Here is a 25,254-nt window from a genome sequence, read left to right as displayed (position 1 = left end):
CATGTTCCTCCTTTCCCTGTAACTTCCTAATTGCATTTCCTCTGCTCCTTTTAGACCAAAATGCACGTCTAACTTAGTTTTTATTACCATTTGAAATTCTTCCGGTTTAATTTCAAACATGCACTCAGACGGATGCTACTGGCCCACCATTCTTGGCAGAATTTAATACAACGGTGAGTAATCAGTTTGATTCATTCCACTGACATTTCTTCTCTTTAGTTATTCATCATTTCTAAAATTCCTTAAAGTTGAATGTCAAAGGAATGCATACACTGAAATGTATCTTTTTCGCACATTTTGAACAAGAATGAAGTAAAAGTTGACTCATTGGAAAACGCTGAGATGTCAACTCCTGCAGCCACTGCTGGCGAAGAGGATACAGCAGAAGATTTTGCCTCTTCAAAGGAAGAGAAACCTACTGTGAGTAAAATATTTATCAAATCATTAAAAATTTAGCCTCAATGATCTTGCATATCATCTTCATCAATTTCATTTTATTTTATTTTTTAAAGTATTCTACTAATGAATATCTAGGAACAGCCACTTTACACTTGATGTATATTTGTTTTGCACCACACAAAGTAACAGACTCCACAGTAGGTCTGAATCCCAATTGCACACACGTTTCAATTTTCTGTGTTCTAAATAGTAAAAAACTGCTATCACGAGGTAACCCAAAATGAAGGTAATGGAAACTCACCTATTCCGCTTATAAATCTCTCTCTAAAAAAACCTCCAACATTTTATGTTCATCTTGTAGAAACATGGTTAAATACACGATAACATGTAATAATTACAATATTTTGGTCATTTTAAGGCAACTTCTTTTTTGAGCCAATGATTTCACAGAGCGCATAGCAACAAACGCTACTTCCGTCAACAGCAACCTGAATACACGTAGGATAAGCCACGAGTTTTAGAAGCTGGGGCGTTAAGCAGAAACACTAAGCATCATGTAGCACTATTGCTAAGTGCTAAACGTTTCATTGTCAAAATAAGAACATAACAAATAGGGGTGTCCCAATACAACTTTTTCACTTCCAATGCCGATATTGGAGCTTTGAGTAATGGCTGATCCCATATTAAGTCGAATCATACATACTTTTCTTATTTTGTTGTGTAGAATGTTAGAAAAGGCTTGATCAAGTACATTTTGTCAAACAGAGAACAATAGTAAACATTAAAAAACATGAACCAATTTATTAAAAACTGTCTGGAATAGACTTTTGCTGTCTTTACGTTAAAGTGGAGTGATAATTGTTTTTTGGCGACACCTAGTGACCACAACAATTCATTAACGCAGTAAGTTGAATGATGCGGTCAGGTTTGTTACTGGATACTTTCTAATACGCATCTGCGTCTGAGACTTTGTATGTGTAAGTAATATGCAACTATAATGATTTGATACTTGTTTGTATTGACACGTCTTGTTTTAGACAATATTGTTCAATTAAGAACACTTATTAAGTATGTTTAGCTTGTGTGCTATTTATTTGTTTAACTGTTTTGTAGCTGCTAGCTCCTGGTAGCCTATAGCCTTCCGTGTTTACCTTTTGTAAATAACTTGACTAAAATACAAGAGAAGACCAACCATGTGTGTTTATTGGAGGACATTTAGATGTTAACTGGCTGTTCAGCTTTGCACAAGTAAATGTGCTTAAGGACCGGCTGTATCGGAACACTTCTATTAGAGATTTTCGATGATACCAAGCCGATATAATCTGATATTTGTTTTTTGCTGATATCAACCCGATATTTTTATCAATATCAGTGCGGGATCCTGGGATGCCGACGGATGGGATGGTTGTATCTTTCAGCACAAAACTTGTGCTCCCCGTTTAGCTGGTAAATTCAGCATAGTCCTCACTACTCAGAGGAAAAATTATGTGAGGATACAAGGATCATCCTAGCAATGTTGTCGAGTTGAGAGCCAGTATTTCTACTGATTCAGTCCGTCCGTATGTTTAGCTGGTAGCGTGTTAAATTATTGGGTTTTAAACTTACAAACTCAAAGGCTTTTCAGCAGCAAGTTCAATAGCTAGCATTACTGTACCTCTCGGTTCTTGACAGTAGCCCGACAACAGAAAAGTAGTTCCTCTTCTGTTTGCTCTTACAATAACACTGTTGCTTACCTTGGTTAATAAGCAGGTCATGACAAGTGTTGTTGGCCTCTTTTTTTTTTGAAGAGCGCTTTCGAAGCGAACGTTCCTGCATTGTTAGCCGCCTAATGCTAGCGATTTTTAACTATCTATAAAGCACAGAAAAGAGAAATACATTGTTGTTGTTTTTAAAAAATCACATATGGATTATGGATGATAAGCAAAATTCCTAAAATAGTGCAGTTTTCATTTGACCCCTAACACTCACCCTTTGAAAGAGAGCACTAAGACCTAGTGATGGAAAACACGCCATAAGGAATGAGACGCCACTCGTTTCCCACTACGTCATTACGTCAAGCGACTTAGTGGCTGTGACCTAAGTAGTAAACATACTACATTACCATGTACTACATTACACAGTTATTAGACAGTAGAGGTGGGAATCTTTGGCCACCTTACGATTCGATTAAAAATCAATTATTGATGCATCTTTAAGTTATGTATATTCATGCAGTTTTCCATTTATTTTTGTTTCACTAAATAAGCCTTTATCACTTTGCAACTTCCAATAAGAAATTCCCATGACATTTATTACATTAAAGGCCTACTGAAATGCGATTTTCTTATTTAAACGGGGATAGCAGGTCCACTCTATGTGTCATACTTGATCATTTCGCGATATTGCCATATTTTTGCTGAAAGGATTTAGTAGAGAACATCGACGATAAAGTTCGCAACTTTTGGTCGCTGATAAAAAAGCCTTGCCTGTACCGGAAGTAGCAGACGATATGCGCGTGACGTCACCGGTTGTGGAGCTCCTCACATCTGCACATTGTTTACAATCATGGCGACCAGCAGCGAGAGCGATTCGGACCGAGACAGCGACGATTACCCCATTAATTTGAGCGAGGATGAAAGATTCGTGGATGAGGAAAGTGAGAGTGAAGGACAGTGGGCGCGATTCAGATAGGGAAGAGGCTGTGAGAGGCGGGTGGGACCTGATATTCAGCTGGGAATGACTAAAACAGTAAATAAACACAAGACATATATATACTCTATTAGCCACAACACAACCAGGCTTATATTTAATATGCCACAAATTAATCCCGCATAACAAACACCTCCCCCCAATACAACTCAAACACCTGCACAACACACTCAATCCCACAGCCCAAAGTACCGTTCACCTCCCCAAAGTTCATACAGCACATATATTTCCCCAAAGTCCCCAAAGTTACGTACGTGACATGCACATAGCGGCACGCAGGTACGGGCAAGCGATCAAATGTTTGGAAGCCGCAGCTGCATGCGTACTCACGGTACCGCGTCTGCGTATCCAACTCAAAGTCCTCCTGGTAAGAGTCTCTGTTGTCCCAGGTCTCCACAGGCCAATGGTAAAGCTTGACTGTCATCTTCCGGGAATGTAAACAATGAAACACCGGCTGTGTTATCCGGCACAACAGTCAGGGGGTGCATTCTACGGCGGGGGTGCGTTATCCGGCACAACACCTGCCGCAATACACCACTTCCCACCTACAGCTTTCTTCTTTGCTGTTTCCATTGTTTATTGAACAAATTGCAAAAGATTTACCAACACAGATGTCCAGAATACTGTGGAATTTTGCGATGAAAACAGACGACTTAATAGCGGGCCACCATGCTGTCCCAACATGATCTCTACAATCCGTGACGTCACGCGCAGGCGTCATCATACCGAGACGTTTTCAGCAGGATATTTCGCGCAAAATTTAAAATTACATTTTAAGTAAGCTAACCCGGCCGTATTGGCATGTGTTGCAATGTTAAGATTTCATCATTGATATATAAACTATCAGACTGCGTGGTCGGTAGCAGTGTTGGGACTAAAGCGTTACAAAGTAACGCGTTACTGTAACGCCGTTAGATTCGGCGGTAACTAGTAATCTAACGCGTTATTTTTTTATATTCAGTAATTCAGTTACCGTTACTACATGATGCGTTACTGCGTTATTTTACGTTACTTTTTTTGTCGTATAAAGTGTGTTTTATCGGAGGGCTGCTGTGTCATCGTTCTGATTCTTCTTGTGTCACAAGCCGGAGAAGAAAGAGAGACACGCGCTCTGTGTGTGAGTGTGTGGAGGGAGGAGAGTGGGGAGGGGGGCGTGTCTGATCATGGCGGAGCCAGAAGTCGAGTTTGCTAACATGGAGATATTTTCACTTCTTTTCTTTTGTCGAGCACAAAGAAAATAACAATTTAGTTAAATGTAAATTGTGCTTTGGATCAAAGATCCCATCTACTGCCCAAAACAGCAATTCAAATCTGCTGAAACAAGCTACATAGCAACATGCTTCGACGAAGCTAGTAAAGAGAGACAGAGACTCCAATGACACTTCACCATGTAAGGATTAACTCTGCCTCTGCTCATCTTTCAGAACTGAAGGTACACACACTCTGTCAATCATAAAGAGGGATGCTAGTGGGCCAGGCCAATCTTTCCTTATCTCTAAACTAAAACTGGGGAAATGTGTAGAGTGTTCTGGGCTTCAGACATGATTTTGTGTCAGAATTTCTTGAGGAAAAAATGCCTGGTTAGGCTTTGTGTATGTAATGTGTGCCTTTCTTGCTTTACAGCTATGCTGTTATTATGCTGTTTGTTACTTATGTATGTTATGTTGCAGCTATTTAAAATAGTTTTGTCAATTTGTTCTGGCCAGAAACAAATTGGCCTTTGTAACATATCTTTGTCTTTGTGTGTTGTATGTCGACCACATTGCTTAGCAGAGTTCAGTGATACAAATGTATGTCAAGTTGATCAACAGATTGTATTATTCTCCAGTGCAATAACAGTACTGAAATAAAGGCTAAAAGGGCATTAATTGGAGCTTTAAAAAAAAGAAGAAGAAAAAAAGAAGTAACTAGTTACTTTTCACAGTAACGCATTACTTTTTGGTGTAAGTAACTGAGTTAGTAACTGAGTTACTTTTGAAATGAAGTAACCAGTAACTATAACTAGTTACTGTTTTTCAGTAACTAACCCAACACTGGTCGGTAGTAGTGGGTTTCAGTAGGCCTTTAATGGAAGAGTGTGCAAAACTGGAACATTAGTGCCCTTTAATAAATGAGCTGGTCGTATGTCTCAAGGAGGTGGCTCGCTGCAGTCAGCCAAATGCTATAACTCTCTGCATTACTTTATTTACAAAAAATATATAGATTATTGACGTTTACTTATCGATTTTAGAATCGTCTATGTCCGAATTGTGATGCATCTAAAAATCGATTATTTCACACACCTCTATTAGACAGATACTATACTAAGCTATAAAACGTACAGTATTTAGAAGCTACAATATGTAAATAACTTGTGTTAGTTGGTCGTCATGACGAGCAATTTTAAAATAAAAAGCAACATTCTGAACATGGCGAATGTAAATTTTAAAAAGTAGACCAGCTGTCCAGTCATAAAATGCAGACAATTTGTAAAGTCAGTTCCTTGCTAATCTGACATCATAGTTTGTTAGTTACAGCCGCATGAAAAAATAAAAAATAATGTTCAAAACATGGCAATATTTACGTGGAGTAGCAAAGGATTGAATACCGGATAAAACACTAGTTTCATTATTATGAAAATCAATAATCCTTATGATTACTTACATTGATGGGATTTCTGCTCAATGCTCTTCTCTTATTGCAACCACTCCAGGTTTATACATGTGCACTTAGCCCTTCCCTTTGCTTTAAAGGAGAATTAGGACACTACCGGTACTTACCGTATTTTTCGGACTATAAGTCGCAGTTTTTTTCATAGTTTGGTCGGGGGTGCGACTTATACTCAGGAGCGACTTATTTGTGAAATTATTAACACATTACCGTAAAATATCAAATAATATTATTTAGCTCATTCACGTAAGAGACTAGACGTATAAGATTTCATGGGATTTAGCGATTAGGAGTGACAGATTGTTTGGTAAACGTATAGTATGTTCTATATGTTATAGTTATTTGAATGACTCTTACCATAATATGTTACGTTAACATACCAGGCACGTTCTCAGTTGGTTATTTATGCCTCATATAACGTACACTTATTCAGCCTGTTGTTCACTATTCTTTATTTATTTTAAATTGCCTTTCAAATGTCTATTCTTGGTGTTGGGTTTCATCAAATAAATTTCCCCAAAAAATGCGACCTATACTCCGGTGCGACTTATATATGTTTTTTTCCTTCTTTGATATGCATTTTTCGGCAGGTGCGACTTATACTCCGGTGGGACTTATACTCCGAAAAATACGGTACTCGATGTGAACGCGCAAAACCGAGGAAGGTTTAAGAATAGGAATAAAAGGGGAGAATTGGGATTCAGCCTAATCAAAGTTTATATAAGTGCATGTTTTCTGTCACCATTTTTTTGTCTTCATCAGTCACTGTGTCATATTTTGTTAACCAAATAATTTTTTTAAATTTTCGCTGTGTTTTTAGGAGCCTGCTTCAGGTTTGGAAGAAAAGACAGAGAGTCTTGTGGATGAAACTTCGGTAAAATCTACACACACAGTAGCAAAATGAATAAAAATATTTATATTGCAGCTAAAACAACGTGTTTGCATACCGCTTAAGAAGTATAGAGTTGCGCCCCTGGTGTAACTTCTCTTGTGAAATGATTGACAACTGATTTTCCATGGCAGGAAACAATGCCCATCCCATCCGTGGTGATTGAGCCCGCCTCCAGCAATGAAGGTGATGATGATCGTGACGCGGACATAATCTCACCTTCAGCTATCAGTGACAACGGCGTGGCAGCTGATAAACCATCAATCAAACCCATGGGTTCGTCTGCGGGAATAGCAGGACTCCCTGATGACTTTCTGTACAAGGTCTGACTTTTTCCAAAACTCATACGATGCACATATGGCTGAACCTCGCTTTACAAACTTGTTTTTTGAACAGGGTTTGAAAATAGAAATGTTTGTATATTGAAGCAAATTTCTCAATAAGAAACATTAACATGAATAATATCTTCCCGCCTTGACAAAAGTCTGTATTTTAGTAAAAGTTTGTACATTTTGAACACAATATGAAGCGCCATACAGTACTGTTTATGAAACAAACTTAACAAAGGGGTGATGATCAACGTTTTATTAATAACAAAGTCAAAACAACAACTAGCTGAACTGTCTCTCTCATTTAGCCACCCTGCTGACACGCACACACTCTGTCACTAGCCCTGTGGTGCACTCACAGTTTGAAACACACTCTTTAACTTTAACAGACAGGTCGCTAGAATGAGTAGAAATAAAAAATAAAATCCCTTTTCATTTTTTTTTCTTTTTTCATTTATTTATTTATTTCAGGCAATGACATAAAAAAGTACAAAGTTGACAGCACATAATAATATAAATTAATATAGTGCAAAAGGTAATGTATAGTATGTAATGCATGATTGTCCAGTTTTGCCTGAAAGGGAGTGGGAAGAAGATAATTTATTTAATCCCACCCCCAGTCCTCCATTCAGGGATTATTCACATGAGTTTCACTGTTACTTTGTTCAAGGATTATAATACAGATGTTGTATCATAGTGGCATTACCACAGGTAACAATAATTATTACACTGTAACAATCATTTGTATCAACAATGTAGGAATAATGAATACATCAACAATGGTAATAGACAACATAGCAATAATGGTAAGGAAACATTGAGCACATGTTAACACTTTGAGACAGAGTACATCAGCAGATCAAATTAAAGACCCTCATCTCTATATTTGAACCAGACCCCATGTTTGTATAATAGTTTAAATCGATTAATAGTTTGGCATTGCTTGTGTTGTAAGTCCAGTTTGTTCCATAGTTTTACTCCGCATACAGACACACAAAAACGTTTACGAGTGGTTTGAGCTCTCGGCAATAAGAAATATCCAAAGCCTCTCAAGTTATGAGCCTGCACTCGTCTTATAAAAAAACGTTGTAGATTAGGCGGCAATAATTTGTTAAATACTTTATATAAGATTATTAATGTATTATATTTAACAAGGTCATCAAATTTGAGCAACTTTGATTGCATAAACAGATTATGAGTATGTTCTAAATAACCAACGTTGTGAATGATCCGCACTGCTCTTTTCTGTAATATGATCAGAGGATGAATTGTGTTGTGGTAAGTATTCCCCCATACTTCAAAACAGTATGTAAGGTATGGGAGTACCAAGGTGCAGTATAGAGTACGGAGTGCATTTTCATTGAGGTGTAGTTTTGCTTTTGTTGTTTAATGTTACTCGCGTGCAACGGAAAGGAGGATAAAGGGAGGGGGGCAGTGTTGACATCGCTTTTCCATTGCTTTCTTTAGACTCATATTGAGCTCGCAAAAGTAGAAAAATTATGTAAAAAGGCTAAAAAAAACTTTTAAAAAGCACACAGGGTAGCACAGTAGCTAACATGACTGCATGGCTGTGCTGACTGAGTAAGCACCGGTGTGTGGTCAGCCCGCCCACAATGGATGTGCTGCCGGGCACACAATAGGCCCTTTTCCTCTAGTTCCTGGATCTGTAGGTTCCTGTAGAAGTGTGTGGTTTGTGTTTCCACCGCATTTCACAGTTCAGGGTAGTTTCTACAAATCAGGCTGATGACGTATGGAGGAGTGGTTTACTATATTTCTACACTGATGCCATGTATATCAAGAGACAATTTATAAAATAAAGTGTACCTAATTGTTCATGAAAATTCAGGCTTTTGTCAGCAATGTCCAACAGTCAGAAAGTCGTCCTCTCGGTAAATGATGAATTCATGAGGGTCAGGTGATTACTTTTGATCCATATCAGCTGTAAATAACAATATATAAATAATAAATGTCAGGATTCATCTCAAGCCGTCAACACAAACACATCAGCTTTAGTGTTAGCTTATTAGCACTAGCATTCTGTTCACTCGGGCTGAAGCTAATAATTACACAAATGGAGTGTCACCTACTACTTTTACAACATGTAATACAGTAAATAGTTAATATTTGATGTTATTTACCTTCGTTCCACTCGTTTACTGCCTCCTTTATTTCACATTTATCGAAGTCAGAGTAGTAAGCAGCTGAGGTCGCCGCTTCGAGTGCGGCTTCATACTCCTCTGTAAATACGTTTAAAAGAGTCCGTCCACTTCTGGTGGCTTTGCGTAACGAAATTAAGTTTGTAAAAACTAATAAACTGTATGTAGTTTAAAGACGGCTGAGTAAAAACACTCCAAAAGGGTTCTACTGATCAGCGTTCAAAGATGCCCCACAAAAGTTACTGCATTTCAAAAGCTTATTTTATTCTTCTTTCTCTACTGTGTCAAGTTTGTTGTAGTAGAAATACAAAATAAACTAAGTTTGAACCAAACAGCGTTCGACAGCACAGCCAGTCTCCAAAAAGGTTCCTGGTCACTAGAAAAAGTCCCACCTAGCTAGGAGGAACACGGAAAGGTTCTTAAAGAACTAAATCTACCAGGGTAGATTTGGTGGAAACGCAGGGGGATTATTATTTACGTGTAAATGGGGAAGTTCCTGTTACAGTTCCTATGGTGGAAAAGGGCCTAATAAATGGATGAAACGTTTCTACATGGAGACAAGGTTTGTACAAGCATATCTTAAGGCCGTCTGGGGTTCGGAACTTTAAACATTTGTACAATGAGGGGTTCGTAAATCGAGGTGTTGACATTTTTTTTTAATTCGGAATGCTTCTGCAAGCATCTCTCAGACAACCTGGTTGGATTATTTTCTAGTATATCTGAAATATCAGAGTGTAAGTGCAATCTGCAAACCCCGTTTCCATATGAGTTGGGAAATTGTGTTAGATGTAAATATAAACAAAATACAATGATTTGCTAATAATTTTCAACCCATATTCAGTTGAATATGCTACAAAGACAACATATTTGATATTCAAACTGATAAAAAAAATTTTTTTTTGCAAATAATCATAACTTTAGAAATTGATGCCAGCAACACGTGACAAAGAAGTTGGGAAAGGTGGCAATAAATACTGATAAAGTTGAGTAATGCTCATCAAACACTTATTTGGAACATCCCACAGGTGAACAGGCAAATTTGGAACAGGTGGGTGCCATGATTGGGTATAAAAGTAGATTCCATGAAATGCTCAGTCATTCACAAACAAGGATGGGGCGAGGGTCGCCACTTTGTCAACAAATGCGTGAGCAAACTGTTGAACAGTTTAAGAAAAACCTTTCTCAACCAGTTATTGCAAGGAATTTAGGGATTTCACCATCTACAGTCCGTAATATCACCAAAGGGTTCAGAGAATCTGGAGAAATCACTGCACATTAGCAGCTAAGCCCGTGACCTTCGATCCATCAGGCTGTTCTGCATCAACAAGCGACATCCGTGTGTAAAGGATATCACCACATGGGCTCAGGAACACTTCAGAAACCCACTGTCAGTAACTACAGTTGGTCGCTACATCTGTAAGTGCAAGTTAAAACTCTCCTATGCAAGGCGAAAACTGTTTATCAACAACACCCAGAAACGCTGTCTGCTTCGCTGGACCTGAGCTCATCTAAGATGGACTGATACAAAGTGGAAAAGTGTTCTGTGGTCTGACGAGTCTTGTTTTTGGAAACTGGAACCATCCGAATTGTTATAGGCGCAAAGTTGAAAAGCCAGCATCTGTGATGGTATGGGGGTGTATTAGTGCCCAAGACATGGGTAACTTACACATTTGTGAAGGCGCCATTAATGCTGAAAGGTACAGAGAGGTTTTGGAGCAACATATGTTGCCATCCAAGCAACGTTACCATGGACGCCCCTGCTTATTTCAGCAAGACAATGCCAAGCCACGTGTTACATCAACGTGGCTTCATAGTAAAAGAGTGCGGGTACTAGACTGGCCTGCCTGTAGTCCAGACCTGTCTCCCATTGAAAATGTGTGGCGCATTATGAAGCCTAAAATACCACAACAGAGACCCCCGGACTGTTGAACAACTTAAGCTGTACATCAAGCAAGAATGGGAAAGAATTCCACTTAAGAAGCTTAAAAAATGTGTCTCCTCAGTTCCCAAACGTTTACTGAGTGTTGTTAAAAGGAAATGCCATGTAACACAGTGGTGAACATGCCCTTTCCCATCTACTTTGGCACGTGTTGCAGCCATGAAATTCTAAGTCAATTGTTATTTGCAAAAAAAAAATAAAGTTTATGAGTTTGAACATCAAATATGTTGTCTTTGTAGTGCATTCAATTGAATATGGGTTGAAAAGGATTTGCAAATCATTTTATTCCGTTTATATTTACATCTAACACAATTTCCCAACTCATATGGAAACGGGGTTTGTAAATCAAAAGTGGCACTTTTCAGAAAACCTTTTAAATTGTGTTGTTTCCTGCAGGTGGAGACAATGCACGACTTTGAGGCTGCCAACTGTGATGAGCTGGACCTGAAGCAAGGGGACGTAGTTTTGGTGGTTCCCACTGCCTCAGTAGAAGATCAGGTAAACGGCAAGCGCCACAAACTTTTGCTGAATGAAGCCAAAATACCTGATAGATTTTTTTTTCTGTTGTCATTGCAGGAAGCCGGCTGGCTGACAGGATTCAAAGAAAGTGACTGGAAGGTGCTCGGATCTGGAGCTCAAAAGGGACTTTTCCCAGAAAACTTCACACAGCGTTTGGAGTGAGAAGGCTCCTCAGGGCGGGAGAAATAAGCAAGAAGCAATCTGGGACGCATGAACCAACGCCTTTTAGTTGAAACACTGCGGGACTCCTCCTGGCATTCACTCTCATGTGATTCAATATGGACCTTTCTCCCCTATTTAAAGAAAACCAAACACAAAATTGTTTGATTTAGTTTTTGCATGTTCCCATCTAAAAAATATTTCGGAAGGAAAACAAAAAGTACTACATTATCTACGCTAAAATGTTAACACTGTGTTTAAGTACTTTCCAATATAATTCATCAATTTTTGTGTTAATTACTATTGATATACTGTGGTTTATCACAATTTGTGGGGCTTTGGTCATATTTTGTTGGAAGATGTGTCTGTGAACTGACTTGTTTCATCATCACTGTTAGTGTAGTTTTGCAAAAACTTGAAATTTCTTCCGGCAATTACTTCTGTTGTCAACAATGGTAGAGTATTGTAATTCAAACCTGTACTTGTAACAATGAAAATGACGTTATTTCAAATGAAGAAACAAAGTATGAATTCAGGGAAGAGCAACAAATCCAATATGCAATATATGTAATTGTATGTATGTATATACATACAGTATATATGTATACATGCACATACATACTGTACATATATATAATTAGTTGACTTGAATCACATGTATGTTTGAGATTAGATGTTGAAGTTGTATCATTGTCATATCAATACCTGTCGCGATTAAAATGTTTCCATAAGGTCTCATTACACCAGTGTAAATTTTCTTTACTAATATTTTTCGTCTTCGTTATCATCAACAACCTATTTTTCCCCTGATGAAAATAAGATGATAACAAATCAAAACTAAATTAAGTGACATTATAGTCAACGATAAAATCGATAAGAAAACATTGACAGAAATTAAATCCAATCATATTAAATTTTGTCTTGTAGATGGCTGGGACTAATTCAGAATAAATCCAATCACAGCTCAGCCTCTTTAACAGATGAAACAGGGGGTGGGGCTCAGTTACAAAGGAGAGCCAATGAGATAATTTTCGTTGTGAGATTAGAAGTTTAATATCTCACCGCCAACACCAAAATGTACGGATTTAACGTGCTCCACATCTGTTCACCTGGGAGAAAGTGAAGAGGTTACATTTCATTTTTGACGCTATGATGCCATCAGCAGGCGAGTCATCATGACATCTAGTAGGGGTGTGGAAAAAAATCGATTTGAATTTGAATCGCGATTCTCATTTTAAAAAAAACTATTTTTATTTTATTTTTTCATTTTATTTTATTTTTTAAATTAATCAATCCAACAAAACAATACACAGCAATACCATAACAATGCAATCCAATTCCAAAACCAAACCCGACCCAGCAACACTCAGAACTGCAATAAACAGAACAATTGAGAGGAGACACAAACACGACACAGAACAAACCAAAAGTAGTGAAACAAAAATGAATATTATCAACAGTATCAATATTAGTTAAAATTTCAACATAGCAGTGATTAAAAATCCCTCATTGACATTATCATTAGACATTTATAAAAAAAAAAAGAACAATAGTGTCACAGTGGCTTACACTTGCATCTCATAAGCTTGACAACACACTGTGTCCAATATTTTCACAAAGATAAAATGAGTCATATTTTTGGTTCATTTAATAGTTAAAGCAAATTTACATTACTGCAATCAGTTGATAAAACATTGTCCTTTACAATTATAAAAGCTTTTTACAAAAATCTACTACTCTGCTTGCATGTCAGCAGACTGGGGTAGATCCTGCTGAAATCCTATGTATTGAATGAATAGAGAATCGTTTTGAATCGGGAAAATATCGTTTTTGAATCGAGAATCACGTTGAATCGGAAAAAAAAACCAATTTAGAATCGAATCGTGACCCCAAGAATCGATATTAAATCGAATCGTGGGACACCCAAAGATTCGCAGCCCTAATGACCATAGTAACTAGTATATCATGCAAAAGCGCAGATTCCAACCATTGAAATAGTTCAAGACTTACGCTAATTTGAAAACATCACTGCACATCATAATGGCGGCTACAGTTTCCATCTTAAAGATCTAAAAAAATGATTTGGGAATGTCCGGTGGGCCAGATTCAAAAGCTTAACGGGCCGCAGTAGCTAACAGCAGCATGGCTGTGCTGACTTTGTAAACACCGGAGATCGATCTCCCCTCCCATAATGGATGTGCTGCCGGGCACAAAATGGCTAAGCTGCAGGCACACAATTTGCCCAGGTCTGGGTTACAGGGAGGTGACCCAACAACTGTACACAGACAGTGCACGTTAGCATGGCAAGCAAACTCACCCGTACCATGTGAGTGAGGCCATTCTCTGAATACTTTAATCACCACCTTGCTAACCAGTTAAAAAACATACAATGCCAGATCTCTGCTCGCCTTTGACCAACTCAAGTGCCTCCCAATCGTACTGAAGAACCACTTGGTGACACTATTTTTTGGGTCCAATTATGGAAAAGAGGGTCCGCATTGATTCATTGAAACTTTTATTAGTAGATTGCACAGTACAGTACATATTCCGTACAATTGACCACTAAATGGTAACACCCGAATAAGTTTTTCAACTTGTTTAAGTCGGGGTCCACGTTAATCAATTAATGTAATAAATATATACAATCAGCATAATACAGTCATCACACAAGTTAATCATCAGAGTATATTGAATTATTTACATTATTTACAATCCGGGGGGTGGGATGTGGAGGGGGGGGTTCGGACAGTGGGTTAGGTTTGGTTGATATCAGCACTTCTTCAGTCATCAACAATTGCATCATCAGAGAAATGGACATTGAAACAGTGTAGGTCTGACTTGGTAGGATATGTACAGCGAGCAGTGAACATAGTGAGTTCAGATAGCATAAGAACAAGTATATACATTTGATTATTTACAATCCGAGGAGGTGGGATGTGGTGGGGGGAGGGTGTTAGTCTAGGGTTGAAGTTGCCTGAAGGTGTTCTTTTAGTGCGGTTTTGAAGGAGGATAGAGAAGCACTTTTTACACCTGTTGGGGTTGCATTCCATATTGATGTGGCATAGAAGGAGAATGAGTTAAGACCTTTGTTAGATGGAATCTGGGTTTAACGTGGTTTGTGGAGCTCCCCCTGGTGTTGTGGTTATGGCGGTCATTTACGTTCTGGAAGTAGTTTGACATGTACTTCGGTATCAGGGAGGTGTAGTGGATTTTATAGACTAGGCTCAGTGCAAGTTGTTTTACTCTGTCCTCCACCCTGAGCCAGCCCACTTTGGAGAAGTGGGTAGAAGTGAGGTGTGATCTGGGGTGGAGGTCTAAAAGTAATCTGACTAGCTTGTTCTGGGATGTTTGGAGTTTAGATTTGAGGGTTTTGGAGGTGCTAGGGTACGAGGTGCAAGCGTAATCGAAAAAGGGTTGAACGAGAGTTCCCGCTAAAATCTTCATGGTGCTTTTATTGACCAGAGAGGAGATTCTGTAGAGAAATCTCGTTCGTTGGTTGACTTTTTTGATGACCTTGGTTGCCATTTTATCACAGGAAAGATTAGCCTCTAGAATGGAACTTAGGTAGGTGACCTCATCTTTCCTGGTGATAACAATGTCACCCACTTTTATAGTGAAGTCACTGACTTTCTTAAGGTTGATTTGGAACCCAAATAGGATGGATTCAGCAACCTGTCCTTACATTAGAACCACAAACAGTCATCAGTATAAACACAATATAAAAATGTACCGTGAATCTCCAAAGTTAGATAAGGGTCGTGATATAAGAAAAATAAAAAAAGTAGACACTAGGTGGCAGTAGAAGCACATACTAGGCAGAGCTGTGTATAGAGAGGTAAGCGAGTTTAGAAAGCCTAGCGCACAGCAGGGATGACCACGCCCCCTTGCTCCCCGGAGCTCATTTGATTGGTTGCTGCAAAATCCTTTCTTCTTCTTCTGTCTGTTTTCGCTGATTTCTCATGCAGTGCGCCACTTTCCCCCCATCGGTCGCTGAGGGAAAATGAATCGCTGTCTTGTTCATTATGACACCTGCTGAATGAAGGAAGCATTCTTAAGGTAAAGACGTGATGAAAAGTTGACAACATTGTCGTCGTCATCACGCCAAATGCAACTTCGACACACTGCCAGCAGCCAGGAAGCAGCGACGTTGAACATCCAATTTTAGGGGTAGGTTAGAAGTGTTTTCCATGACAGTGCAATATATTTTCATAACATGGTCACTACTGCCTAGTTTCTCTTGTTATGTTCTTATTTTTACTGTTATATTTGTATTCTTATTGTTGCTTTTTATTTTTATTTGTATTGTTATATTTTGTATCTTATTTCCATTTATACCCCCATTATTTACTTTTTACTTTTTAAATTCGATCTCAATTCTGTACACTGCTGCTGGAATTTTAATTTTCCCGAAGGAACTCTTCTGAAGGAATCAATAAAGTTCTATCTATCTATCTATCTATCTATCTATCTATCTATCTATCTATCTATCTATCTATGATATTAATACTGTTAAATAGGATTAAATCGTGATTGCCAACTGCATGCTCTACTCCAGGGGTGTCAAATGTACGGCCTGCGGGCCGGATCAGGCCCGCGAACAGGTTTTACCCGGCCCACGTGATGAGCGTGGCTAAAAGGGGAGGGGTATATTTACAGCAAGAATTCACCAAGTCAAGTATTTCATATATATATATATATATATATATATATATATATATATATATATATATATATATATATAAGAAATACTTGACGTTCAGTGAATTCTAGATATATATATATATATATATATATATATATATATATATAAAATAAATACTTGAATTTCAGTGTTCATTTATTTACACATATACACACACATAACACTCATCTACTCATTGTTGAGTTAAGGGTTGGATTGTCCATCCTTGTTCTATTCTCTGTCACTATTTTTCGAACCATGCTGAACACCCGCTCTGATGCATTGCTGTGTGGCACGCACAAAAGTGCTTTCATCAAATGCACTAGATGGCAGTATTGTCCTGTTTAAGAGTGTCACAACATTGCTGTTTACGGCAGACAAACTGTTTTACGGTATACAAAAAAGTGACTGCTGTTGTTGTGTGTTGTTGCCGCGCTGGGAGGACGTTAATGAAACTGCCTAACAATAAACCCACATAAGAAACCAAGAACTCGCCCTCCATCATTCTACAGTTATAACGTCATTGGGCAGGTACGCTTTTTTATATTGTGGAGGACCTGAGTCCGCCTGAATTTCGGGAGATTTTCGGGAGAAAATTTGTCCCGGGAGGTTTTCGGGAGAGGTGCTGAATTTCGGGAGTCTCCCGGAAAATCCGGGAGGGTTGGCAAGTATGCCAAAGTAAAACAAATTAAACAACATGGAGTTGTCTTTATTTTTAAGTTGTCATGCCATGATTTTACCATCCCGGCCCACTTGGGAATAGATTTTCCTCCATGCGGCCTCTGAGCTAAAATGAGTTTGACACCCCTGCTGTAGTCTATGCTATCGCTATGTGGCCCTTTGTTGTGAAAACGCGGGTTCTTCTTGATTGATTGAGACTTTTATCAGTAGGTTGCACAGTGAAGTACATATTCCGTAAAATTGACCACTAAATGGTAACACCCGAATAAGTTTTTCAACTTGTTTAAGTCGGGGTCCACTTAAATTGATTCATGATACAGATATCAGAAGCTGTAATGCTGTTTTCCTTCAGAAACTATTAGGAACTCTGATGATTTAAGTTTGTTCGACAGACAGTTGATATGTGTTGTAGACGGTGCTTAAACAATATAGGTCATCTAACGTTAGACATTCACTAAGATTTCTTACTTTCTTTGTTTCTTTCAGAAACTGCTACCTGAGGGCTACGGCCACTTGGTATGCACCTATGAGGAGAGTGGAGAAGGTAAATTTAGGGCCCAAATTAAATGAAGAATTACCTCCGAAGATGAGGTACACAAATGGTTGAAAGACTTTGAAACATCCTCCCAGCTAACTCGGAGGAAGCTTAGAACTTATCCAAACACTGGATGTCAGAACGCCTTCAGGGTAAGTTTGACAAAAGCTATAAAACCATGCCTGCATGTATTTTTCTGGTGTAAGTTATGATTTAGGGCCACTCCCAGTTAAAGACTCCCTGAAAACCACTGGTTTGGTTTATATAGGCTACAATAACACCCAATAGGTACATGAATTGGCTATTATAATTCAATCAGGTTTCTGTAATCAGGATACAAAAAGAAAACTAATCCTGTAGAGTTGCAGAAAAATATGTTGTAAAGATGCCACAATTGGATTACAATTTAAAATACATTTATTGTATTTTGTGTATTTATCCGCTATTGTGTTCATTATAACGTGGTTTATAACTTCAGCACTCATTTCCTTCTAATGTCACAATTGAGACCGCATAGATTTATAATGTATAGATTGAGGGTAGGGATGGTCGATAATGGCTTTTTGCCGATATCCGATATTCCGATATTGTCCAACTCTTTAATTACCGATACCGATATCAACCGATACCGATATCAACTGATATATGCAGTCGTGGAATTAACACATTATTATGCCTAATTTGGACAACCAGGTATGGTGAAGATAAGGTACTTTTTAAAAATAATAATAAAATAGGATAAATAAATTAAAAACATTTTCTTGAATAAAAAAGAAAGTAAAACAATATAAAAACAGTTACATAGAAACTAGTAATTAATGAAAATGAGTAAAATTAACTCTTAAAGGTTAGTACTATTAGTGGACCAGCAACACGCACAATCATGTGTGCTTACGGACTGTATCCCTTGCAAACTGTATTGATATATATTGATATATAATGTAGGAACCAGAATATTAATAACAGAAAGAAACAACCCTTTTGTGTGAATGGGGGAGGGAGGTTTTTTGGGTTGGTGCACTAATTGTAAGTGTATCTTGTGTTTTTTATGTTGATTTAATAAAAAAATAAAAAAAAACAAAAAAAACCCGATACCGATCATTTCCGATATTACATTTTAACGCATTTATCGGCCGATATATCAGACATCTCTAATTGAGGGCATAGCTACGTTTGGCCGCCATTCTGTAGTTTTTGTTGTAGAGCTCATCATAGAGATCTCTGTGAGAAAAACTACAGATTTTGGCCATTTTGCAAGTTTTTGCAAGTTATGCACGTAATCTATTAGTAAAAGTAGAGTTGTGTTTCCTTCCGCCACCGAAGGTGGCGTACTCAAGGCACAAGCGAGTGACTTTGCAGCGACCAATCAAATGGGCGCAGGCCGTGGTCATCTGTGCGCTAGGGTTTCTAAACTCGCTGCCCGGTTAGAAAGTCATGAGTTGGTTGCTACTATGAAATATGGCCGCTCTAATCTTGCGAAATTTCTGTGATGACGTAATATGAGAGTACCGTTCTCGTTTGTGACCGACGACAAAGCAACATGTCAGACAGCACCGAAAGTTTACAAACAATGCACCGCGTAACATATCATTGAAAGTGTGGTTAACAATTGTATTTTTTTAGCTCATGATTAATCCATTTGAAAAAAAAAATAATGACATTGTTCTGACGTAACTATGTTTAATACTGCAGGCATGCCTGCCACTACCCTCTGCAGCCCACGAGTTTAAAAACATTTCATTAAAGCAAATTAATTGTCCAGTCATGGAATTAAAAATATTAAAAATGATCTGTCTAAGGTACACTTATTAATGACAAAAAATTACATATTTCTGCGATTAATCAAAAAAATTTTGAGTTAACGATGAACAAAATGAGATTACTCGTGATTAAATATTTTAATCGTTTGACAGCCCTAATATATACGTGTATGTGTATATGTATATGTATGTGTGTATGTATATATATATATATGTATGTGTGTATGTATATATATATAAATGTATGTGTGTGTATATGTATATATATAAATGTATGTGTGTGTATATATATATTTATATATATATATATATATATATTTTTTTTTTTAATATATATATATTGTGTGTGTGTACACTGTATATATATATATATATATATATATATATATATATATATATATATATATACACACAATATATTAGGGCTGTCAAACGACTCAAATATTTAATCGCGATTAATCGCATTTTGTTCATAGTTAACTCAAAATGGTATATATATAGTCGTGGTCAAAAGTTTACATACACTTGTAAAGAACATAATGTCACGGCTCTCTTTAGTTTCCAATAATTTCTACAACTCTTGTTTTTTTTTGTGATAGAGTGATTGGAGCACATACTTGTTGGTTACAAAAACATTCATGAAGTTTGGTTCTTTTATGAATTTATTATGGGTCTACTGAAAATGTGACCAAATCTGCTGGGTCAAAAGTATACATACAGCAATGTTAGTATTTGGTTACATGTCCCTTGGCAAGTTTCACTGCAATAAGGCGCTTTTGGTAGCCATCCACAAGCTTCTGGCAAGCTTCTGGTTGAGTTTTTGACCACTCCTCTTAATAAAATTGGTGCAGTTCAGCTAAATTTGTTGGTTTTCTGACATGGACTTGTTTCTTCAGCATTGTCCACACGTTTAAGTCAGAACTTTGCGAAGGCCATTCTAAAACCTTAATTCTAGCCAGATTTAGCCATTCCTTTACCACTTTTGATGTGTGTTTGGTGTCATTGTCCTGTTGGAACACCCAACTGCGCCCAAGATCCAACCTCCGGGCTGATGATTTTAGCTTGTCCTGAAGAATTTGGAGGTAATCCTCCTTTTTCATTGTCCCATTTACTCTCTGTAAAGCACCAGTTCCATTGGCAACAAAACAGGCCCAGAGCATAATACTACCACCACCATGCTTGACGGTAGGAATGGTGTTCCTGTGATCAAACGCCTCACCTTTTCTCCTCCAAACATATTGCTGGGAATGGTGGCCAAACAGCTAAATTTTTGTTTCATCTGACATCACATGGGCAAAGATAAGACCTTCTGGAGGAAAGTCCCAAAAAATTGCAATTCCCCTTAAAGTTACAGTGGGTTGTTTTGAAGAGAATGTGAGAGAAATTTCAGGTCAATCCGACTTATGGGGTTCAACAACAGCACCGCAATGTGGTGTGTTTGTTAGAGAAAAAAATAGCACAGGCAACACAGTAATGATGCAAATACGTTTGACATGCAAAGACATGCACCTGGGGATAGGTTGATTGGCAACACTAAATTGGCCCTAGTGTGTGAATGTTATGGGTTATAGTTGTATAGCGCTTTTCTACCCTCAAGGTACTCAAAGCGCTTTGACACTATTTCCACATTCACCCATTCACACACACATTCACACACTGATGGCGGGAGCTGCCATGCAAGGCCCTAACCACAACCCATCAGGAGCAAGGGTGAAGTGTCTTGCTCAAGGACACAACGGGTGAGTGTGAATGTTGTCTGTCTATCTGTGTTGGCCCTGTGATGAGGTGGCGACTTGTCCAGGGTGTACCCTGCCTTCTGCCCGAATGCAGCTGAGATAGGCTCCAGCACCCCCCGCGACCCCAAAAGGGACAAGTGGTAGAAAATGGATGGTTGGATGTTCTCCCCGTGACTGCATGGGTTCCCTCCGGGCACTCCGGCCTCCTTCTACCTCCAAAGACATGCACCTGGGGATAGGTTGATTCACAACACTAAATTGGCCCTAGTGTGTGAATGTGAGTGTGAATGTTGTCTGTCTATCCGTCTAAGTGGTAGAAAATGGATGGATGGATAGATTTTCGGTAAAACAAGAGTTATCGAACACAAACATACATATACATCAGTATTATTGATACAATGAGGCACACACTCGTTCATTTGTTATGCACTTGTTTTTTTTAATTCATAACACACAGCATTGTTACCCATGGAGTAGTAGATGGATTTAAAAAAAACAAAGAAATTCCTCCGAGCAGACAGCATCCTCCGCCATTATGTACAATAATACACAAGCTACTTCCTGTCTTAGCCCTAGTGCTGTTTGTTGACATAGTTTGGCCCTGTTGTACTGTAAATGTGCTGCTGAATACTGTATTGAAACCAGAGGACTGGTATGAGCCTTCATTTTAAAGAAACATTGGTGCTATTATTATTAATATTATTATTATTACTATTATTATTATTATTAGTAGTAGTAGTAGTAGTATTGGCTCGGTCTGCCGTCCCCAGAAAAGTGAGAAAAATCCGCCACAAATTTCTACCTGTACAGTGATGATGACCTTTCACCACCAGACCATACTCAAAATCAACAGGATTCTATTTCTGGCGTGAAGAAACCATCTTTTTCCACCTGTAAAGATAATGATCATACATCCGCCTTCTTCGGATAAACACGATAGATATGTTATGAAATATGAATGAAAAGATTCAAACTGAGGATTGAGGATGTTTCAAGTAAAAGAAGCACAAATATATAATATTAAAAAAAGTTGACAGTGATAGCGCCATCATCTGGCAGACTTCACCACTACACCAACGTACAGCATTTATTAGCTTCTGTATTGCATTTATGATACATTTGCTGCTCAAATCATCAAATTAAATATAATTAAACTTTGGTTAGACATCTATCGTATAAATATTTGATTTTAGATATATTGTTAGAATATTTGTTCTCTTTTCAATATTTAGTATGCTTTTAAATATGCACATTAATTCAAGCATTGTTAGCACGCTTGTAGAAAAACAGGATTAGTCAACATGTGTTTTCAATATGATCATACTTATAATTTATCTCGGTTATTGTTGGTTTTTTGTTTTTGCAATAAAAGTACAGTACTTTTTGCAGCAATCGAGTGAAACAATTAGCGCTATTATGACATGCATGTAAGTATTTTCTACATGATTTTCACTTAAAGATGTTCACCGTATGCAAGCCTTTTTTTGCCTTCCCTGTCCACGGCACCCACTTTATGTTGAAATCTCAAAAAATTAATACAAAGGTTTTAAAATGGATGAAATGCAGTCAAAACAAAAGCTTTGACAAAAAAGGTAATTGTACTTTGAATAACACATTTAATATTAGGTCTAGCACAATGTGTCAGTGCAACAATTGATCAAACATGAATCTGGACACAGTTTGATTGAGATGTTTGCAAGCTTGAAAATATATATTATTTTAACGTATAAACAAATAGGTTGTTGTATTAATAAATATAACATGGCATTGGAATTAAAAGTACCCTATTATGCAAAATGTTAATACTGTAATGTGTCCCTAAACACTACCTTTTGAGGTTGCACCTGAGGCTTTGCTACACGTCTTAAAATGATACCTGGAGCTCAGCCAACGATCCATCAGTCAGCTACAGATGTTGTGTGATTGTTTTGTTTTTCTGCAGCAAACAGGCTAACCTAGCATGATGCTGCCGTTAACATGTTAGCATTGTAGCTATGCGAGTGTTGCTAACATTGCGTGACCCTAATGTTGTTGTTGTATGCGATATATGGCATCAAGCGCTGAAGTTACAGTGTGCATGTTTAAAGTAGATGAAGTGGAGCTTGGAGACAAAACACAGCTCACAGTTAATCAAAAAGGGTGTGTTCCCAATATTACTTTTAAATTACTTTTAAATATTTAAAATGACTAAATGCCTTTGCTTGCAATACATTAGTAAATGTCATTAAAATGAGTATAAATAAGCTTGTTTCATGTTGGTAAAGTTTAGACATAACACACTTTATCCACTGTCTGCTGTCTTCACAAATGATATACTAAAAAAAGTCCCCGAAAACAAAACTGAGTCATCATCCTCTTTGGAAGAAAAGGTCGGAGTAATTCATCACATATTCTTTCCCAAACATTTCCAAATGTAAGAAATAATTTAAAAAAAAATATGCACAGCTCAAGTTGATTCCTTTAGGACCGAAAGTAAAGCCTAGGATCTAATTAGTCGGTGCTCTTGTCGGGGCTCTTCAAGCAAGTGTGCAGAGGACAACAGTCCCACTGTCATACAGGACTTGAACTTGCGTCAAGTTTGTTTCAAAATAAAGAAAAGAGTCAATAAATAGGATTTAAGAGATATGGCTCCCTCACTGCCTCCAGTCGCCTTGCACTTTGCACCCTTTTTGTAGTTCCTCCGCCGCCATTGTCATGTACTTCACCCAACAAAGAGGGGGAGTGGCAATTTTTAGACCTTTTATCAGAGACTCCGCCTCTCTCCTTCATGCTCACACCCACTCCTGCATGGAGCGCTTGCAGTACAGTATGTGGCGCTGCGTGCTCTTCCTGCGGAACTGGAATACGGTGTAAAGCAGGACCATCATACACAGCGCCAGGACGCAGGGGATGGCGATGGCCACCGCCTTCTCCGTGCCGCCCGCGCTGTCTAGTTTGATGACCACGTCGGCGTCTCCGCTGTCGTAGTGGCGCTCCTCGGCCGCCGGCGGGCTCCAGTCCCAGTCGGGGTCCGGGGGAAGGCCGTCGCAGCCCATAAAGTCCCGCAGGATGGAGCGTGGGTAGCCGGGTTCCACGCGGAGCAGCTGGTTGTTGAACTTCCAGTACTCCTTACCCTTGTAAAAGTAGGTGAAGCCTGCGGGGAAAAAGGAGGAATTACTGTATTTAGATATGATGGAATGAAGCCACAGATGCAAACTGTTCATTTATCAATGATAACCGCCACCTTTCATTATAGAAGTATAAAATAAAAGACTTGCAATACTCCACAAAGTCGAGGCCCATTATTTGCCAATAATGTAGACATGTCATCTAATGAAAACCATCATTCCTCCCACCAGTTATTAATAATAACCACCATCTTTTCATAGTAGCAATAAATAGAAAGACTTGAAATTATCCACAAAGTCAACGCCCATTGTTTGCTCCTTACGCAGACATATTATCTAATGAAAGCAATCACTTCTCCCACCAGTTATTAATGATAACCTCCACCTTTCACAATAAAAGTAAAAAGACGAGTAATAGTCTACAAAGTACACTCACACGCAGACATGGCATACAATGATACAAACAATTAGAGCGCAATTCCTGCCAGTTATTGATAATCACCCCTTTTTTTAAACTAGAAACAAATACAAAGATGCACAAAAATCCACAGAGTCAACGTCCTTGGTCATGAGCACATGCAAGCGTAATGTAGACATGAAACAAAATGAATGCAATCGCTCCTCCAGGAAAATTATTAATAATCAACTCCACCTTTCATAATAGAACATTGAAAGATTGGTAATGATCTACAAAATCAAAGCCCGAGGTATGCTTGCTTATGCAGAGGGGGACACACAATGGATCTGGATCTCAGGAAACAGAGTGGACCGACACCAGCAGATGACATGGCACCCCAAACCATCACCCAACCATGCAAATTTTGCATTTCCTTTGGAAATCGAGGTCCCAGAGTCTGGAGGAAGACAGGAGAGGCACAGGATCCACGTTGCCTGAAGTCTAGTGTAAAGTTTCCACCATCAGTGATGGTTTGGGGTGCCATGTCATCTGCTGGTGTCGGTCCACTCTGTTTCCTGAGATCCAGGGTCAACGCAGCCGTCTACCAGCAAGTTTTAGAGCACTTCATGC

The 25,254-nt window shown here is 38.4% G+C and overlaps 3 protein-coding genes across 6 annotated transcripts in view; 2 read left to right on the top strand and 1 right to left on the bottom strand.

The window, feature by feature from the left end:
* Positions 1-12,456, top strand: part of amph (amphiphysin) — a 52,985-nt gene extending 40,529 nt beyond the window's left edge. For 3 of the 4 annotated variants that reach the window (XM_061979252.2, XM_061979253.2, XM_061979250.2), the window contains exons 16-21: positions 129-173; positions 307-420; positions 6,557-6,610; positions 6,760-6,948; positions 11,446-11,547; positions 11,626-12,456. In XM_061979252.2, the coding sequence (XP_061835236.2) occupies positions 129-173; positions 307-420; positions 6,557-6,610; positions 6,760-6,948; positions 11,446-11,547; positions 11,626-11,730 (609 nt within the window). In that variant the 3' untranslated portion in view covers positions 11,731-12,456. The remainder of the gene's footprint in view (positions 1-128; positions 174-306; positions 421-6,556; positions 6,611-6,759; positions 6,949-11,445; positions 11,548-11,625) is intronic. The other variant, XM_061979251.2, reaches the window with a different exon arrangement.
* Positions 12,457-15,729: 3,273 nt separating this feature from the next.
* Positions 15,730-25,254, top strand: part of egfra (epidermal growth factor receptor a (erythroblastic leukemia viral (v-erb-b) oncogene homolog, avian)) — a 164,269-nt gene continuing 154,744 nt past the window's right edge. The window contains exons 1-2 of the mRNA XM_061979254.2: positions 15,730-15,894; positions 17,576-17,776. The gene's annotated coding sequence lies outside the window, so the exon portion shown is untranslated. The remainder of the gene's footprint in view (positions 15,895-17,575; positions 17,777-25,254) is intronic.
* The window catches only part of mmp16b (matrix metallopeptidase 16b (membrane-inserted)), a 59,722-nt gene continuing 56,017 nt past the window's right edge, over positions 21,550-25,254 (bottom strand). Inside the window, exon 10 of the mRNA XM_061979255.2 lies at positions 21,550-24,253. Coding sequence (XP_061835239.1) covers positions 23,892-24,253 — 362 coding nt within the window. The 3' untranslated portion in view covers positions 21,550-23,891. The remainder of the gene's footprint in view (positions 24,254-25,254) is intronic.

The sequence above is a fragment of the Nerophis lumbriciformis genome, linkage group LG19, assembly GCF_033978685.3.
Source record: "Nerophis lumbriciformis linkage group LG19, RoL_Nlum_v2.1, whole genome shotgun sequence".
NCBI classification, from domain to species: Eukaryota; Metazoa; Chordata; class Actinopteri; order Syngnathiformes; family Syngnathidae; genus Nerophis; species Nerophis lumbriciformis.
This window is presented reverse-complemented; position numbering and strand designations above follow the sequence as displayed.